The 17887-nt window shown below is 40.8% G+C and overlaps 9 protein-coding genes and 1 non-coding gene across 10 annotated transcripts, besides 1 other annotated feature; 6 read left to right on the forward strand and 4 right to left on the reverse strand.

The window, feature by feature from the left end:
• Positions 1 to 99: 99 nt before the first annotated feature.
• TGL5 (triacylglycerol lipase) lies at positions 100 to 2349 on the reverse strand (the record flags this gene model as incomplete). The annotated part of the gene is made up of 1 exon (NM_001183500.1): positions 100 to 2349. One exon carries the CDS (start codon positions 2347 to 2349, stop codon positions 100 to 102), a length of 2250 nt encoding a protein of 749 aa, NP_014724.1.
• Positions 2350 to 2693: 344 nt separating this feature from the next.
• On the forward strand, positions 2694 to 3581 carry WHI5 (transcriptional repressor WHI5; the record flags this gene model as incomplete). The annotated part of the gene is made up of 1 exon (NM_001183502.1): positions 2694 to 3581. One exon carries the CDS (start codon positions 2694 to 2696, stop codon positions 3579 to 3581), a length of 888 nt encoding a protein of 295 aa, NP_014726.1.
• A 166-nt stretch (positions 3582 to 3747) lies between these two features.
• On the forward strand, positions 3748 to 4911 carry LPX1 (triglyceride lipase; the record flags this gene model as incomplete). Its single annotated transcript, NM_001183503.1, has 1 exon — positions 3748 to 4911. One exon carries the CDS (start codon positions 3748 to 3750, stop codon positions 4909 to 4911), a length of 1164 nt encoding a protein of 387 aa, NP_014727.1.
• A 282-nt stretch (positions 4912 to 5193) lies between these two features.
• OST3 (dolichyl-diphosphooligosaccharide--protein glycotransferase OST3) lies at positions 5194 to 6246 on the forward strand (the record flags this gene model as incomplete). Its single annotated transcript, NM_001183504.1, has 1 exon — positions 5194 to 6246. One exon carries the CDS (start codon positions 5194 to 5196, stop codon positions 6244 to 6246), a length of 1053 nt encoding a protein of 350 aa, NP_014728.1.
• Positions 6247 to 6379: 133 nt separating this feature from the next.
• Positions 6380 to 9940, reverse strand: TCB1 (tricalbin; the record flags this gene model as incomplete). The annotated part of the gene is made up of 1 exon (NM_001183505.1): positions 6380 to 9940. The coding sequence occupies one exon, from the start codon at positions 9938 to 9940 to the stop codon at positions 6380 to 6382; it is 3561 nt and encodes a 1186-aa protein (NP_014729.1).
• Positions 9941 to 10599: 659 nt separating this feature from the next.
• On the forward strand, positions 10600 to 10673 carry YNCO0018W. Its single transcript has one exon. It is a non-coding gene; the product is annotated as a tRNA-Asn (tRNA).
• A 194-nt stretch (positions 10674 to 10867) lies between these two features.
• On the forward strand, positions 10868 to 12895 carry YVC1 (Yvc1p; the record flags this gene model as incomplete). The annotated part of the gene is made up of 1 exon (NM_001183506.1): positions 10868 to 12895. The coding sequence occupies one exon, from the start codon at positions 10868 to 10870 to the stop codon at positions 12893 to 12895; it is 2028 nt and encodes a 675-aa protein (NP_014730.2).
• Positions 12844 to 13103: an origin of replication (ARS1501; Autonomously Replicating Sequence).
• Positions 13104 to 13356: 253 nt separating this feature from the next.
• On the reverse strand, positions 13357 to 13989 carry VPS21 (Rab family GTPase VPS21; the record flags this gene model as incomplete). Its single annotated transcript, NM_001183508.1, has 1 exon — positions 13357 to 13989. The coding sequence occupies one exon, from the start codon at positions 13987 to 13989 to the stop codon at positions 13357 to 13359; it is 633 nt and encodes a 210-aa protein (NP_014732.1).
• Positions 13990 to 14283: 294 nt separating this feature from the next.
• PTC5 (type 2C protein phosphatase PTC5) lies at positions 14284 to 16002 on the reverse strand (the record flags this gene model as incomplete). Its single annotated transcript, NM_001183509.1, has 1 exon — positions 14284 to 16002. One exon carries the CDS (start codon positions 16000 to 16002, stop codon positions 14284 to 14286), a length of 1719 nt encoding a protein of 572 aa, NP_014733.1.
• A 591-nt stretch (positions 16003 to 16593) lies between these two features.
• Positions 16594 to 17631, forward strand: TMA46 (translation machinery-associated protein TMA46; the record flags this gene model as incomplete). The annotated part of the gene is made up of 1 exon (NM_001183510.1): positions 16594 to 17631. The coding sequence occupies one exon, from the start codon at positions 16594 to 16596 to the stop codon at positions 17629 to 17631; it is 1038 nt and encodes a 345-aa protein (NP_014734.2).
• Between the last annotated feature and the right edge of the window lie 256 nt (positions 17632 to 17887).

The following is a 17887-nucleotide window of genomic DNA, read 5'->3' on the forward strand; positions in this document are numbered from 1 at the left end:
GAATATTTAATATAACAAAATGGCATGTACCTTTTGGAGTTGATGGAGGTGAGAATATAGAAAGCTTTTTATATAAAAATGTACTTATTGTCTTTCATTTCAATTTTGAAAAATGTCTGAATTGTTCATGAAATTGTCGTTTGTGGCAGCCGACATAGCGTCCATGGGGAACCTGCTTGGATTGAATAAAGTGTTATCAAATGAACCGTTTTCAATAGCCGGTATGGGAAAATCTTCTGAGTTTGTTTGAACATCATAAGAGGAAATTGTTCCAGATTTTTTTCTATTTTTCCTCATCTCTGCCGACATATTTTGATTATAATAAGAAGATCTTTTTTTGAATTGAGGTCGTGATGGAACCTTCAATGGTGATTTCTTTAGCCGTAAACTAGATGCACCGATGGCAAACGATAAAGAATTTGCCTTCTGCCTTGTACCCTGCTGCGTGAATGAAGATTTTGAACGTTGTGGAGATGTAGAAGGCGATGGAGAAGGCGATAACATATCCATTTTCCTCTTGTTGAAGGTAGAAGATGGAGAAGGCAATGGCTGAAGAGGAAATCTTCCCGGTGCCGCTGTTTTGTTGGGAGACTTGATAATTGATAGTGAATTGGAGGAGGATTCTTCCAAGTCAACTCCCGGCAAGTCAGCATCCATTATGGAAAGAGATTTGATTTGCTCACTGAATCGAGGTTGGTAGAATTGTAAAGGGTTTTTTATTGACGAAGAGATTATTATTTTCTCCTTTAGGAATGTGATGGCCTTATCCAAGGCGAATTCTTGGCCACAGTTATTTTGAATCATGGAAATTTTCGGCCAAGTAGCTCTTGCACCTAAAGTAGTTTGGTGCAATAGGAAAAGTTGAGATGGGTTCTTCAATACTTCGTGGAATTGACCAACCATTGATAGATCGGGTAAAATTGTGACATTGCCAGAGTATTGTTGTAAAAAAAGGTGTTTCAATTTGGTCATCAAATAGGGATGGAACTCAAGCTCCTTTAGGATGTCTAAAAAATGAATAGTTTCGTCGGAAAAAAATTTGAAGATCTTTGTTACTTGGTTTCTGAAACGGGCGGTAATTTCCTTTTCAATTTCACCCCCAACGCAAGTGTTTGAAAACTTTAACAGGGGAAAGACATGTATATTTACCTGGCAGGCGATAATGTGGTCGACATTGAACATTTCAGAAAGACGAGAAATGGGCATGTCATTATCTACAGATCCGTCCATGAATTTCATGTTTGATAAATGTAAATTTGTTGCCCCCCACTCTTTAATCTTTCCAGTGTGAGGATCTTTCTCGAATAGCGGCGTGGAGGGGAAAACTCCAGGTAGAGAACAAGATGCGCATACGGCAGACCAGATGAGAACGTTTGGAGCGGTTAAATTGTTTAGTAGTTTCGGCTGTTCGTATATGGAAGCAGGCGAGACTGTGATATTCAGGATTTTTCCAGTCTTGTTGTAGGCTTCCCTAAAGGTCAAGTTTCCTAAAAACGAAAGCATTGTGTTAATCAAAGGTTGATTATTGAACCAGGTACCGTTTTGGCAGAACCTCGATATCTTGATTAGTAAGTTTTCGTTGGGAGATTTGGAATTGTCGTCATTGAAGATGTTAAACTCCATATTAAGTACATTGGTCAACAAGGAGGGAATTTCCTGGGTCGTGTGGACGCAAAATATGCTGGCAACAATGGCGCCAGCACTGCTACCGCTGATCACCTTAGGCATCAGGTCCGATTCAAAAAGGGCGGCAAGAACACCAATGTGGAAAAGGCCGAAAGTGCTCCCACCGCTAAGCACGAGAGCCGTGCGCCCTATGTTTCTTCTCGTCTGTTGCAAAATACCGAGGAGATAGTGATCGTTCATATTTGACTGATGGATCAGCGCGGTGAGCACTGCTTGAGACTCTTCTAGGTAGTCATGTATAATTTGTTTTGTGCCGGTATGCGAGTGCCTGTAAAGATTAACGTTATTCATGTTGCCAAGATTACGGACCCACTTAGTTCTAATCAGATAAAGCAGGCGGTGGTAGTCGTGAGTGGTTCTCAAATGGCGCATACGGATGGTCAAGTCTTGCAGCAGCTTATAGTTATACAACGAGGACTCGTCGATTGTTTTCCATTCGGAAAGTCCCGTTAAGTCGTCTAATCGCGACGCTATGTCATTCCATTGATCGTAGGAGATGGCGTGTTTTTTCTGGGAAGACAAATCGGATATGAGCAGCTGTTTACGGGAGAGAGTCTTGTGGTATAACCATTTGAAGAGCGATGATGAGTCTGTGGCAGGAGTGTTGGAAAGTTCGTAGTATTTGGATAAAAGAAATTCTGTTACTGGCAAGGTATTAGACATAGCAACGAAACAGAACCGTCTTCCTTGTGCTGTTTATGATGTCTTTTGTCTCCTATTGTTTTCGAATTTTATTTTTTTTTTTTTTTATTTTTTTATTTTTTTTTGTTTTATATAATTCCTCGCGCTGCCTTAATGATAATTCTTGATTTACTAATTGTTTCATGACTTCTGGTGCTAAAGGGAAGGGGGAAAAGGGAAGCGAAAACTTCAAGAGCAGAACGAAAAAAATAAAAAAAACAAAACAAAACAAAACAAAACAAAGGCAAAACAAGGCAAAGAACCTGATGGAAGAAAGCACAACCAGATATTAATAGCAACGAAAAATAGTAGAGACATTGAAGAATATGAGTTTGAGAACGCCGAAGAGAAGCAGGACTAGCGATGAACAAGAACAAGAACAAGAACAAGAGCAGGTACAGAACCCAGATACACATGTAAACAACGAGCATCAGCAGCGACCTGGGCCAACCACTCTATTGAGCACGCCAGTACGTCTCAAAAATGGCTTTGGAACACCATCGCCGCCGTCACCACCAGGCATAACGAAAAGCATCACTAAATCGAGAAGAAGGCCGTCGACAACGAGTCTTCAGGGTATATTCATGTCGCCCGTCAATAAGCGTCGTGTCGGCATAACCGCACATGGACGTGTATATGACCATAACGACGACGGACACGAAAGTGAGAGTGAGGACGACGAAAATGAAGAAGAAAATGAAAATCAAAAGAAGTACGACGGACACGTTAGTATGCCTTTGTTGCCACCGACAACGCCCAAGTCAAGACGGTCGGAGGTGTTTCTGTCGCCGTCGCCGCGTTTGAGGTCACCTCCGACGGCTGCGCGTCGGTCTACGGGCGAGCGGCCCATCCGCGAAATATCACATACTTTGCGCACCAGGCTCAATTACGCGTTAGTCAAGCTGCAAAATGGATGGACGGACAAGACACTTCCCGAGCTGGAGACGGAGCTTGCTCCAGCAGTGCAGACGCCGCCACGTCGCTATCACAACAGATTTCCAGATAGTGCAGACGCGGGTACTTCCGCGCATACAGCGTTTCTTCAGGCGCTCGGAGGCCACCCACCACGGGAGGAGGCCACGGCTGTCGAAACACTGATGCTATTGTCGTCGCCTACCAAGAAGCAACAACACCGACCCGTGCCGGCGACATCTGCTGGAGAACCCACGGACGAAACGGAGCCCGAGTCGGATACCGAAGTGGAGACGTCTTAATGTGGTAGTACGAGTTTTTTCTCCGCAATCTCGGAGTTAGTGCAGCCGCGCCCGCTGCTGCACCCTTTAGCATATATATAAAGTGCGTAATGTGCGTGCTAAAAAAGCTCACTAGTGCGTACTCTGCTTATCTCTGCGTATCCGCCGATCAACATCCGCGGCTAAAATGGAACAGAACAGGTTCAAGAAAGAAACGAAAACTTGTAGCGCTAGCTGGCCGCGCGCACCGCAGTCGACGCTGTGTGCGACAGATCGCCTCGAGCTCACATACGATGTGTACACTAGCGCAGAGCGGCAACGCCGCTCTCGCACTGCCACTAGGCTTAACCTTGTGTTTTTGCACGGCAGCGGCATGAGTAAGGTGGTATGGGAGTACTATTTGCCGCGTCTGGTAGCCGCCGATGCGGAGGGCAATTATGCCATCGACAAGGTTTTGTTGATCGACCAGGTTAACCACGGTGATTCTGCGGTACGCAACCGCGGCAGACTCGGCACCAATTTCAACTGGATCGACGGGGCCCGCGACGTGCTCAAGATTGCCACATGCGAGTTGGGCAGTATTGACAGCCACCCGGCACTAAACGTAGTCATCGGCCACTCGATGGGCGGGTTCCAGGCTCTTGCGTGTGACGTCCTGCAGCCCAATCTGTTTCATTTGCTCATCTTGATCGAGCCTGTAGTAATCACACGGAAAGCCATCGGCGCCGGGAGGCCAGGGCTTCCGCCCGATTCTCCGCAGATCCCAGAAAATCTTTATAACTCCCTACGTTTAAAGACGTGCGACCATTTCGCTAACGAGTCCGAATATGTAAAATATATGAGGAACGGTTCCTTTTTTACCAATGCGCACAGCCAAATCCTGCAAAACATCATCGATTTTGAGAGGACAAAAGCCTCTGGAGACGATGAAGATGGTGGACCCGTTCGCACGAAGATGGAGCAGGCTCAAAATCTCCTCTGCTACATGAACATGCAGACTTTTGCGCCTTTCCTGATCAGCAATGTGAAGTTTGTGAGGAAGCGGACTATCCACATTGTGGGCGCGCGCTCCAACTGGTGTCCTCCGCAAAATCAGCTGTTTTTGCAGAAAACTCTACAGAACTACCATCTCGATGTCATTCCCGGCGGCTCCCACTTGGTCAACGTTGAGGCTCCGGACCTGGTGATCGAGAGGATTAATCACCACATCCACGAGTTTGTCCTTACCTCCCCGCTGCAGTCCTCACACATTCCGCAATTGACCCTTGAAGAAAGAGCGGTGATGTTTGACCGGGCTTTCGACTCGTTCAAGAATGAAGCTTTGGTTAAAACGACTAAACAAAAACTGTAAACACTTGTGTACACTATTACATATATTATTCAATAATAATTAACTGACGCAATCTATGGCACTGGCGTGGTTTCTTTTTCTTTTGTTTTCCGTGCAAGCGCGATGCAACTATATCGTCGAGGACGAATGTGTACCCGTCTTTCCGCCAGACAGGTAACAAGTACTTCAATTGACTTAGAAGAAAAACATTAAGGAACTTTAACGTAGGAGCAACACAATACCAGGCACACGCTCTTCGAACACTGAACCACACGCGTCCGCATCAAACTCTTCCTCCCAAACATGAATTGGCTGTTTTTGGTCTCGCTGGTTTTCTTCTGCGGCGTGTCAACCCATCCTGCCCTGGCAATGTCCAGCAACAGACTACTAAAGCTGGCTAATAAATCTCCCAAGAAAATTATACCTCTGAAGGACTCAAGTTTTGAAAACATCTTGGCACCACCTCACGAAAATGCCTATATAGTTGCTCTGTTTACTGCCACAGCGCCCGAAATTGGCTGTTCTCTGTGTCTCGAGCTAGAATCCGAATACGACACCATAGTGGCCTCCTGGTTTGATGATCATCCGGATGCAAAATCGTCCAATTCCGATACATCTATTTTCTTCACAAAGGTCAATTTGGAGGACCCTTCTAAGACCATTCCTAAAGCGTTCCAGTTTTTCCAACTAAACAATGTTCCTAGATTGTTCATCTTCAAACCAAACTCTCCCTCTATTCTGGACCACAGCGTGATCAGTATTTCCACTGATACTGGCTCAGAAAGAATGAAGCAAATCATACAAGCCATTAAGCAGTTCTCGCAAGTAAACGACTTCTCTTTACACTTACCTATGGACTGGACTCCAATTATTACCTCGACAATAATTACCTTCATCACCGTCTTACTCTTCAAAAAGCAGTCCAAACTCATGTTCTCCATCATATCTTCCAGGATCATCTGGGCAACCTTGTCAACTTTTTTCATCATTTGCATGATCAGTGCCTATATGTTCAACCAAATCAGGAATACCCAATTGGCAGGCGTTGGTCCTAAGGGCGAGGTTATGTATTTCTTGCCCAATGAATTCCAACACCAATTCGCCATTGAAACTCAAGTCATGGTTCTTATTTACGGAACATTGGCCGCGTTGGTTGTCGTATTGGTCAAGGGTATACAATTCTTGCGGTCTCATTTGTATCCAGAGACCAAGAAAGCGTACTTCATTGATGCTATTTTGGCCTCCTTTTGTGCCTTATTCATTTATGTCTTCTTTGCTGCTTTGACAACCGTGTTCACGATAAAGAGTCCTGCTTACCCTTTTCCTTTACTAAGGTTATCGGCACCATTCAAATAAGTCAGTTTTTTTTTTTGTTTTCACCATAACAAAGAGATGGAAAGTTATACTAGATAAAGATTTTTAAAAAATATAAAAGAAAATAAAACGAAATTTATATTTTACACAGTGCATCTTGTCCCTCTCTTTCTCGCTAAAACTTAGTTTCTTCTTCGCCCATCTCATGATTCTTCTTATGGTTTGTGAGGCTGCCTAGTCCACCGAATACCCCTTTCTTGATCTTGCCAATGGCACCAACACCGCCGCCTATCACGGTCGTACCAGCTTTCAAACCAGTACCTAGTCCCTTGGATGCTATATCTCCGACCTTCTTTTCTCTTTTACTCACGCTAATGGTGTATCTTGGCTTAAAGCTGAAAGCTAAATGCAACATACCACCGTCTTGACCAGCGTTCTCTAATCCTTCTACCGGTACGTCTAATTCGGTAGTACCCTCGACTTTGACCTTATTCAATGGGATTTCTGCTGTACCAATGGTATCATCCGCAGATGTGGAATCCCAGTCCATGACTTTGATTCTTAGAACATCATTTAAACGGTTATTGATTTGAATAGTTCCTTCATCATTCCATTTAGGATTCAAAGTTTTCTTAACAACCTTCGTCTTGTAAGCGCAGTCTTCCTCATTATTGATGTAATACTTTAAGTATGGGTCCGAATAACCATTTAAATCGGATGCTATCAAGTTTTCTGCACTCCTCGACATAATCGTCAAATCACCAGAATTTGTGATCAGGTCATTTGCCGGCAACTGTTTTGTATCAATAGGGAACCATGATATTTGGAGCATTAGTTTAGCACTGCCTTCACCTGAAAGATGTAATATTGATGGCTTATAATAACAGTTCTTAACTAACTCTTGTGTGGGTAGTTCTACTTCACAAACGCATTTCTCCACTCTGTTGTAGTTTTTATTTTTAGCAACTCTAAAAGTGGTAATGGATTTGTCCAATTCTTTTATGATCACGTCACCTGACCAACCATTCTTGACAATTCTCGATGGAATACGTGGACTAACAAATCTTGGATGACCATTATCATCGAAAAACGCTTGGACGTATAGCCCAGAGTCGGGCAATTCCCCATTAAGGACAGTGACAGCAAGAACACCTTGGTTGTATTGCAATAATTCTGGCAAATCCAATTTCTGTCTATTACTATACATGTCTTCCAATTCTTTGACCTCATTCCATTCTTGATCAAATTTGGCTTTGTCTTCTTTAGAAATTTTTTTCTCATCAATTGCTGACTTACGCAGTTCCAATGCTTTTTTCTTTTTGTTAACTTTATCTAAATCTTGGATTTCCTCTAACGTTAAAACAGGTAAAGCGGGATAAAAGGAGGTATAGTATGTTATAGTGCCCTTAGGTTTTTTCTTAGGCATCACTAGACGACCAACTTTAGCTTTTTCATCAATAGTTTCCTCATATTTATCATTCTCATCCTTCTTAAATAAATCTTGAACGTTAACATTGAATTCACCAAGTGAACGATCTTTGTTGACTGTTTCGACATCCATACATTGAAGCGTAATTCTTTGGTTTGGTGAAGTAACTGCAACATAAATAACTTGATTCCAGACAGGATTCAAAGTTTGGCTCTTGAAATCAGTTCTACCCTTCGATAAACCATTAACCAAAACTTTACAGTATGGATCAATGGTACCAAACTTTTCCAAATTTCTCAAATCGTTTGCCTTCTCAATGAATACTCTGATGGCGCCAATTGGTGGCGTGTAAGCTACAGAGTTGGAACCAATCTCCAGTCTAACAGGTCTCCAATATGTGGTAATCTTTATGTCACCCTTTTGGTTTTTTAATGGAATCAAATTTTTGTTCACTTGGCTTCTATCTATTAAATCATTCAGGGTTTGAATGGTAGATCCAATTTCTTCTCCTTTGCCATCCTTGACGACAAACTTATATCTTGTTTTACGACGATCTGCAATAACTGCTTCGTAGTCTGAATTCCACTTCAATGTACCAGTGTCAGTTGCCTTACCAGTGGTTAACACTAGTTTAGCATTCAAGTAAACTTCAACGTAGGCAGTAACCTTCTGTTCTTCTTCAGCAAAACGAGAACCTTCTTCGACCACAACTTTAGCAATACCAGTATTCAAATCCGGTAGTTCCTCCACAGATCCATCCGGCAACTTTTTCTCTTCTAAAGTTGGGAAGAATCTTAAATCAAAAGTCAATTCCCCAACCGGTTTAGAGTTTCTTAAAAACTGAGCTTTCAAGTTTCTTTGCGTGGTTTTATCATGTAAAGTATTCAAGTTGTACTGAATTCTGCCTAGGACTTTATCCTTCAATTTTGCACGCTTATCATAAACACTAATGGTCAAGGGGTCAGTGAATGAGTTTAACAAGACGTACAGAGTTTCGTCCCAAACGGGGTTCAATGTGTCTCTTACGGTTCTTGTCTTGGCAATAGATATATCGTTAAATTCGAAAGATAAGTAAGGGTCGATTGATTCGTTCAATATCGAAGAGGTACGTTTTAGCCCCTTTGCATTTTTGACAGTTATTTCTAATATACCAATGGACAAGTTGGAACCAGATAAGAGTTGTGGAATGTTCAATTGTAAAGAAAATGGAGGTAACAAGATTGGACCCATATATTTCTTGGCCATCTTTTGTATTAGTGTCATAAGGCCTGGGATAGCTAAAATTTCCCAATTGAAGATGGAACGGCCGAATAAGGTAGCAACAAAATCAAAATCAGGAACCTTCAGTAGCTGGATATTAACAGTTTCGACATGAGGGAAGGGAGTCATCAATTTGAATTTCACTCTAGCATGAGCCTTGAAAGCAATGTCTGACACAGAAACAGGGATGGTGATACCAAAAATTTTGGCCTTAACAACCGCTAATTCATTAACGTAATTTCTGACTTGCTTAGCACTCATGTCGCATAAATCGTGAGGAGTAAAAGAAATACCCCAGTCCATCACAACAACATCGGATGCAGTGTTTTGGAAAGTCTTCACCAAATCAACTCTGGGGGGTTTAACACCAAGTGTCAACTCATCGATCCATAGTTGAGTAATAAATTTGGGAATCGCCTCATTAGTAGCCATTTGTTCATTAGCTTGCTGAACGATTAATTGACTAACGGAAGGTTCTAAAATGGGCCAGTACTTATCCAAAAAGGCATTCAACCATTCTAGGGATTCATAGTCGTTTTCCACTTTCTGCACCGTGAACTCTTTCTGGACTAACTCTCTTATGGAACCTCTGTATTTTTTAGCAGAGGTTCTATACAACAATGAAGTGATAACGATGACAAAAAAGGCCGACCCCATTGAAAACTTATAATGACCAAGTGCAAATGATGCCACGCCTCCGATAAAGAAAATGGCTACCGAATGATACCAGTCACCGTAAAGGCTGTCCGGTATGATGTTATCTAAGAAGGTTTCTCTAGTCATATCCATCAATTCATCATCTAAAGTTAATTCGTCTTTGTCTTCCCAGCCACCAATCTGTTTCCAGCCGACATAAGAAGCTTCATGGATACTTCTCTTGAAGCTTTCATCACTAGCATGTGCCGCCTTCTCAGATGACACGCTTTTACTGGATTCGGTTTCCTCTTTCGTCTTTGGAGGTTCTAACTTATCTATCCCATTTATGTTAGCTACTTGGGCTGTTTCGGGCTTCTTTGGTGCTGTTACCCCAGTATCTTCTTTGGCCATATTGTATGTACCACGCAATTGAAGTTTTCAGAATGCACTAGCTATCTTTTTTTATCTTAGCTATTCTTCTTCAATTATCCTACTTATTCTTCAGCAAAAAAAAAATAATAAGCTAAGACAATGCTATACAAGTCAATTACCAGCCAGTAAGTCCAAATTGGAGTAGCCAATGCTATTAGTTGATAATTTTGACGGCCGATTATACTATTCCAATTGCAGCAACATCCCTGTCCCTTAGCTTTTTGAGGGGCCTTTTGTTATAATTTTTCATGCAGCATTCCGGTCGCCAAAGTTGTTATCACTTCTAACGTAAATCGTTTTCTCGTTATGTCCGCTATTTTAGAATGAGAATAATGGATAAAATTGGCCTAAAAAGGGAGCGAGTATAACGTTACTGAGATACAATTGTACATTTTGCCATGGAAATGAGCCAACTAGTCTAATGAGATTTTCAATGCTTTATTTCTTTTTTTAGTTTCTCATTTTATTGTTTCTCTAGTTATTAGTCCTTTGGTTATTTTTATGTCACCACCTCTTGTCACATGACCATTTTTGTTACTTGCTTGGTTTTACAATGATTTATACATTCTTGGGCCTCTCTTGACATATTTTTATCGTCATAATAAGTTCTTCATTCGTTCTCTAAAACAACAAAGTTAGACTCCATGGCCAAGTTGGTTAAGGCGTGCGACTGTTAATCGCAAGATCGTGAGTTCAACCCTCACTGGGGTCGTTAATTTTTTAATTTTTCTCCTACACTGTTGCTATGTCGGAGTTATCTCATAAGAGCTGAAAATATGTGGTAAATTTAGTCAGTATCCTTCGAGGATCAGCTAGAGCCTATTCAATGCAATTGTCATTAATCAGTGGCTTGGTAAGGCAATAGAATTCAGTTATAAAATATAATATTACTAGAACAGGAGCATTATGGTATCAGCCAACGGCGACTTGCACTTGCCAATTTCTAACGAACAGTGCATGCCGGAAAACAATGGATCTCTTGGATTTGAGGCCCCCACTCCGAGACAGATTCTCAGGGTTACGTTAAATTTGAAATACTTAATTGATAAGGTCGTACCTATTGTTTACGATCCCAATGATATTGTTTGTGACCATTCTGAGATTTTATCTCCAAAAGTTGTGAAGCTGGCTTATGAAGCATGTGGCGGGAACCCTAAAGACAAGGCCAACAAAAGAAAATATCAATCTGTCATTATTTTTTCACTTCTTAAAGTTTGTGAGTGGTATTCCATATTGGCCACTATGGAAGTGCACAATGCCAAACTTTACGAAACCAGAAATTTAGCCTCACAACAGTTATGTAAATTGTTAATTGAAAGGGAGGAGACAAGAGACCTGCAGTTTCTTTTCATGCAGTTACTGCTGCGTCGGTACGTAATCAACGAGAACGATGAAGATCAAGAACCGTTGAATGCCTTGGAACTTGCCACAGATATGCACTGTACTACAGTGATAGGATCGAGTGGATTTCAGCGTTGTTTAAAATGGATATGGAGAGGATGGATAGTCCAAAATGGCTTGGATCCCACAACTTTTATCAAGGACGATTCACTGGCGGAAGTGTCATTGATCTCTCATTTCAACCCCGTAAGATTAAAGGCGCCTGTATACCAAAATTATTTGCAGATGATCTTCTCATTTTTGTTTCTAGGGCTTTATACCTTGGTGGTTAATGGTAAGGACTCTGAGAGAGTCCAATCTTTCGATTTGTTAGAAAGCATATTTTATGTTTTCAATACTGGTTTCATCTTGGATGAGCTCACTAAGCTTTATTATATTGGTTATGCGCACCTATCGTTTTGGAATTTATTTAATGATACCACATATTTGATAATCACGTTTGCTATGGGGTTCCGTGCAATGAGCGTAACGCCCCTTAATGCAAAATACTCTTCAGAAGATTGGGATAAAATATCATATAGAGTCTTATCCTGTGCAGCACCATTTGTGTGGTCGAGACTCCTACTATACCTTGAATCACAAAGGTTTATTGGGATTATGTTGGTTATCCTAAAACATATGATGAAAGAATCCATTGTATTTTTCTTCCTTCTATTCTTAATAATGATAGGATTCACTCAAGGTTTCTTAGGTTTGGATTCCGCAGATGGTAAGAGAGATATCACCGGACCCATCCTGGGTAATTTAACAATCACCGTTTTGGGTCTTGGTAGTTTTGATGTTTTCGAAGAATTCGCTCCCCCATATGCGGCAATACTGTATTATGGTTACTATTTTATTGTTTCGGTTATCCTTTTGAATATATTAATTGCTTTGTATTCGACTGCGTACCAAAAAGTTATTGACAATGCAGATGACGAGTACATGGCTTTGATGTCACAAAAGACGTTGAGATACATTAGAGCACCTGATGAAGATGTCTATGTTTCTCCATTGAACTTAATTGAAGTGTTCATGACACCTATCTTTCGTATTCTTCCACCGAAGCGTGCTAAAGATTTGAGCTATACTGTAATGACAATAGTGTACAGCCCATTTTTGTTGCTTATTTCTGTTAAAGAAACTCGGGAGGCTAGAAGGATAAAATATAACAGGATGAAAAGGTTAAACGATGATGCCAATGAATATGATACTCCATGGGATTTGACAGATGGCTACTTGGATGATGATGACGGTTTGTTTTCTGATAACCGAAATTCTGGCATGAGAGCCACCCAGTTAAAGAATTCCCGTTCGCTAAAACTGCAAAGAACAGCAGAGCAGGAAGATGTCCATTTTAAAGTCCCTAAGAAGTGGTATAAAAACGTTAAAAAATGCAGTCCCTCCTTCGAACAGTATGATAACGATGACACTGAAGATGATGCTGGTGAAGATAAAGATGAAGTCAAAGAGCTCACTAAGAAAGTGGAAAACTTGACAGCTGTAATTACCGATCTACTCGAAAAATTAGACATAAAGGATAAGAAAGAGTAAACGACATGTGTTCAAATACTGCTTAATTAATTTCTCAGAAATCCATATATATATATATATATTGCTCCTCATTGCAACTTTGTAAATTTAATGTTCCTTTAATTTATCATTATTTACAATATTAACTAATCCATCTCCCGATTTTCGGCATAAAATAAGTTTATATTTTGGTCTACATGAAAACAAAAGTTTAACTAAACTAACGTGTACAAACCACTTTGAAACGTATATAAAGGTCTAATAAAAACGACTGGCGTTTTGAAAGATAATATAATGATCTAATGCAGTTAAAAAATTTACAAATTATAAGAAGAAAAGAAAAACAACGATTACGGTAAAAAATGAAAACTCCCTCTCCTTTCTAGGTACGATAAATTATGACTTTCATCTTTCCCGTTTTGAAGATCTATTTATCTCAATTTGCCCAGACTTTTTTTTTATATATATTTATTTTCCCCTCTCTAACAACTGCAAGCACTGTTTGCGCTGGTCCCATCATTAGCAGCGTTCAAATCCACTCTTTGATTGTTCGACTCACGTTCGTTACTTGCACTATTTTGCTCTTCAGCCGTCTTCAGTGGTATCTTTTCACCGATTCCCAAAAATACATCGTTAACATTCTCTCCTGTCTTTGCACTTGTTTCAAAGAACAACAAGCCCTTTTCTTCCGCTAGCTTTTCACCTTCTTCCCTTGCGACTTTTCTTTCCCCACCTTCTTGCAGCATATCGATCTTGTTACCAACTAACGCAATGATGATATCCTTTGATGCCTGTTCATGTAATTCCTTAACCCAGTGGCGCGCTTTAATAAAGGATTGTGGTTTTGTAACGTCGTATACTACAAGAGCAGCTTGTGCGTTTCTATAGTACATAGGTGCTAAAGATGCAAATCTCTCTTGCCCAGCAGTGTCCCATATTTCAAACTTAACAGTATGTTCATTTATAGTAACTCTTTGAGTGAGGAATGCTGCACCAATGGTGGGCTCCTTATTTTCGGCAAAATCATTAGATACAAACCTTAGGACTATTGACGATTTACCAACTGCTGCCTCACCCAACAGTACCAACTTTATGGAAGTGACTGATGTGTTCATTTTTTTGTGTGATAAAAGGGATATTTTTTTATAGCTTAGATAAGTCGACGATCTTGCTTTTTATTTTTAAAATCGTTGCCACTTTTATAAGATAAGCTGCTCGTATTTTCACCTCACTTCTCTTTCTTTGTCTTTTCGGGGATATTGTTTTAGCAAAAAGCCCCATAATGCAAACCGAGAAAACCAAAAAAAAAAAAAACACGTATGAGGTGACAAGAAACTAGATAATCAGCAGACTAATATCTATAAAATAAATCCTCTGGTATATACCTACCTCAGCATAAGTTTATATCGTCATAATCTAGGTTTTGGCTTTGTTGTTGCCTCCGGGTTCATAACTATTGAAGTAGCATTGGAGACAATTGAGGGTGTTCCAGAATCACCAAAGAACGCCACTGTTACTGTCAAGTCATCTCTGTATCTTCTACTCATCGGCGATGGTATACTTACCAATGCCGATACATATTCTTTTCTTCCGCCCGCACTTAATGCATTTCTAATTAAATGAGTGGCGACGTTTTTGTCTTCAATAAGATACTCTGGGTTTGATCCTGATGGTGAGCTCGAATTATTATCCTTGTACCTGAATGCCGGTCTTTGTGCTTCCTTGTCTTCAGATACATCGATAACTTTTGGTAATTTCCCCGGTTCTGCCTTCACAGGTGCCAGATTCATATTTTTATCCATCCACCTGATAACCAAGGAAGCAATTTCTTCATTAGTTAGTAATTCGAATAAACCATCCGAACCCATCACCATAAATTTAGTGTTCTCACCAATTTTGGCAGAAGTAATCACTGGTTCCGCAGTGACATATGGGGGTGTCTTGAAATCCCTTGGCTCTCTTCTAAAATAAAGTTTGGCAACTTCAGGCAAATCCGATAATGGTTTTCCATCGACTTCTTTGATCTTGTAGCGATAGTCTCCAAATGCCCTGGATGGTTGTAATGAACCCAATATTCTTCCGTTTCTTATAACGTTTGGTTCTCCTGGATGTTCTTTCCTAATTCTCCGTACTTCATCCAAATTATCACCGGTCTGGTCGGTGGATAGCGACTTTACCGTCCAATTGCCCTCGTTGTCCAAACCACAAATTAAAGCCCTTGAGTCTCCAGTGACAGCCACTTTCAAAATTGAGTTAGTGGAGTTGTATAAACTTAATAGTGCACAAGAACCAGAAATCGCTGGTAAAGTGTTTGCAATATTTGTGTTGTTTGGATCTTGAAACAGCTTCCTGAACGATTCGATTACAAGATCATTATCTAGTTTCAAAAAACCTTTCGAAATTGCAGAATCGATTAATTGGTTGGGGTCGGAATGGAAAACCGTTTTGTTCTGGTCATATACCTGACCTAATTGATACGCTACATAACGGACTAGATCTTTAGATAATTTTTCCGAAGTGAAAGGACCACCATGTCCATCAAAAATTCCAAAAAAATACAAATCCTTCTCTATGGACTTGCCATCCTCACTTTCTATCGGAATGGTAATGATTTGTTCTACGTGATCGTCTTCTATTGGATGGTTAGAGGGCAACTGTGCCACATCATACCTGAATATACCAGTGCCACGGTTAACAAAATGGCTTTCCTCTCTATCATGTAGTTTAGCCTCTATTTTAGAATCGTTCAAGATAAGAACAGATTGGTCATTCTGAGACCGTTGACTCTTTTGTGTCTCTGTTCCTTTTGGATTAGGTGACGGCATGTTAATGTTACCACTAGTATTTGTAGAATAATCTTTTATTCCGTTAATTGTATCAAGGGAGAGGATCTTTTTAGGGGAATAGTAGGAGTAGGTCAACAGTAGGGACCCGCTTAGTAGAGCAATGTTTAGAGCTTTAGAATGTGATGATATGAATAGCTTTGTCCTTGAATAGTATGTGCTGTTGGCATGTGATGTTGAATATGCACGTTGGAGAAACTTCTGTGTGTATTCTCTACCAGATTGACATTTAGATAGAACCTTAACCGTTTTCTTTATAGCTACGGTTCTAGTTAAGGGAGACATGGAGAGATTGAGAGAAGTAAAAGCACTTCTTCTGTTGAAAAATTTCAGTAGAGCACAAATTCAATTAAAGTAGCAATAGATGTTTCTTTTCCTGCCTATCACACGATTTCGTTTACCCTCCAATCGATCCTTTTTTTCTTTTTTGTATCTTGTGTAGAAAGAAGTGAATCCTGTTTTTCTACATAATGAAGGGCCGGTAACTGCTCATTACTGAGTTTTAAAGTAGAAAATAAAAATGTATGCAATTGGTCGCCAATACCTGATAACTAAGAATGTAACTATGCAAGGGATAAGGAAATTTAGTCAATGCTGCCCATCACACCCTGAACAGCACAAGATTGCAACCTCTGAGAGTATTTCTTAAGTTGGAGACTAGTGGAGGAAATGAATTGGCACGTAGCTCGTCGAACATGATGAACTGTGATGATAATGAAAAAATTTTTGTTCCCCAGCGATGAGTTAGTGAAAATCGACAATATATCTTTTTTTAATCAATGTGTTTTACTATTTCTAGAAAGCAAGGGAAGCCACTCTATTAGTAAACCTCTGGGCTTTACACATATAAAATCGCAGGAAAGTTATATTTCGAAGATGCCACCAAAAAAGGGAAAACAGGCCCAAGCGGCTGGTAAGAAGAAGGATAATGTCGACAAGACGTTCGGTATGAAGAACAAGAACCGTTCTACCAAAGTCCAAAAATACATCAAACAAGTGCAATCACAATCCGACCCCAAGAAAGAAGAGATGAGGTTAAAGAAACTCGAAGAAAAAAAGCGCAGAGAAGCCGAAGAAGCTGAACGAAGAGCACTATTCAACCCTGTAGCAGACCAAAGGGTTCGTGCGGGTGTAGATCCCAAGTCCATGGTTTGTGCTCTGTTCAAACTGGGGAATTGTAACAAAGGTGCCAAATGTAAGTTCTCACATGACTTGAACGTCGGTAGAAGAATGGAAAAGAAAGATTTATACCAAGATACAAGAAGTGAAAAGGAAAATGACACAATGGACAACTGGGATGAAGAAAAGCTGAGAAAAGTTATCCTGTCGAAGCACGGTAACCCAAAGACCACCACCGACAAAGTATGCAAATACTTCATCGAGGCCGTGGAAAACGGTAAATACGGTTGGTTTTGGATTTGTCCTAACGGAGGTGACAAATGTATGTACAGACACTCCCTACCAGAGGGCTTTGTGCTGAAAACCAACGAGCAAAAGAGGCTCGAGAGGGAGTCGCTCGAGAAACAGCCAAAAATTACGCTGGAGGAGTTTATCGAAACAGAAAGAGGGAAACTAGACAAATCCAAGCTAACACCAATAACAATTGCCAACTTCGCCCAATGGAAGAAGGACCACGTCATCGCAAAGATTAACGCTGAAAAGAAGTTATCTAGTAAGAGGAAACCTACTGGTAGAGAAATCATTCTTAAGATGAGCGCCGAAAACAAGTCATTTGAGACGGACAACGCCGACATGCCAGACGACGTCACCCAGGGATCCGCATGGGATCTTACTGAATTCACAGATGCCTTGAAGAAGGCTGACCACCAAGACGACGGCGGCATCAAGGACTACGGTGACGGTAGCAACCCCACCTTCGACATCAAAAAAGCCAACTCCGCCACGCTCGCATAGTCTAAAATTCATATAGACTAAACTGTATATATGCCACCGTATATATAATACACGCACACACACCAACACAAAGCATGTCACGTCATGTAGCTGATCACGCAGCACGACCGCGGCCCATGCTTATCTGCCGTCTTTTTGCCCCTTTCGATATCCCACGCCCCACGCCCCCACGTTGTTGAGGTGTTTTTTCACCTCGGATCCGCCCGACAATATCTGGGATTAAAAGTGCTCGAGTTTTGCTCTCTATTTCACAATC

Source organism: Saccharomyces cerevisiae, chromosome XV (genome assembly GCF_000146045.2).
Source record: "Saccharomyces cerevisiae S288C chromosome XV, complete sequence".
In the NCBI taxonomy this organism is placed as follows: domain Eukaryota; kingdom Fungi; phylum Ascomycota; class Saccharomycetes; order Saccharomycetales; family Saccharomycetaceae; genus Saccharomyces; species Saccharomyces cerevisiae.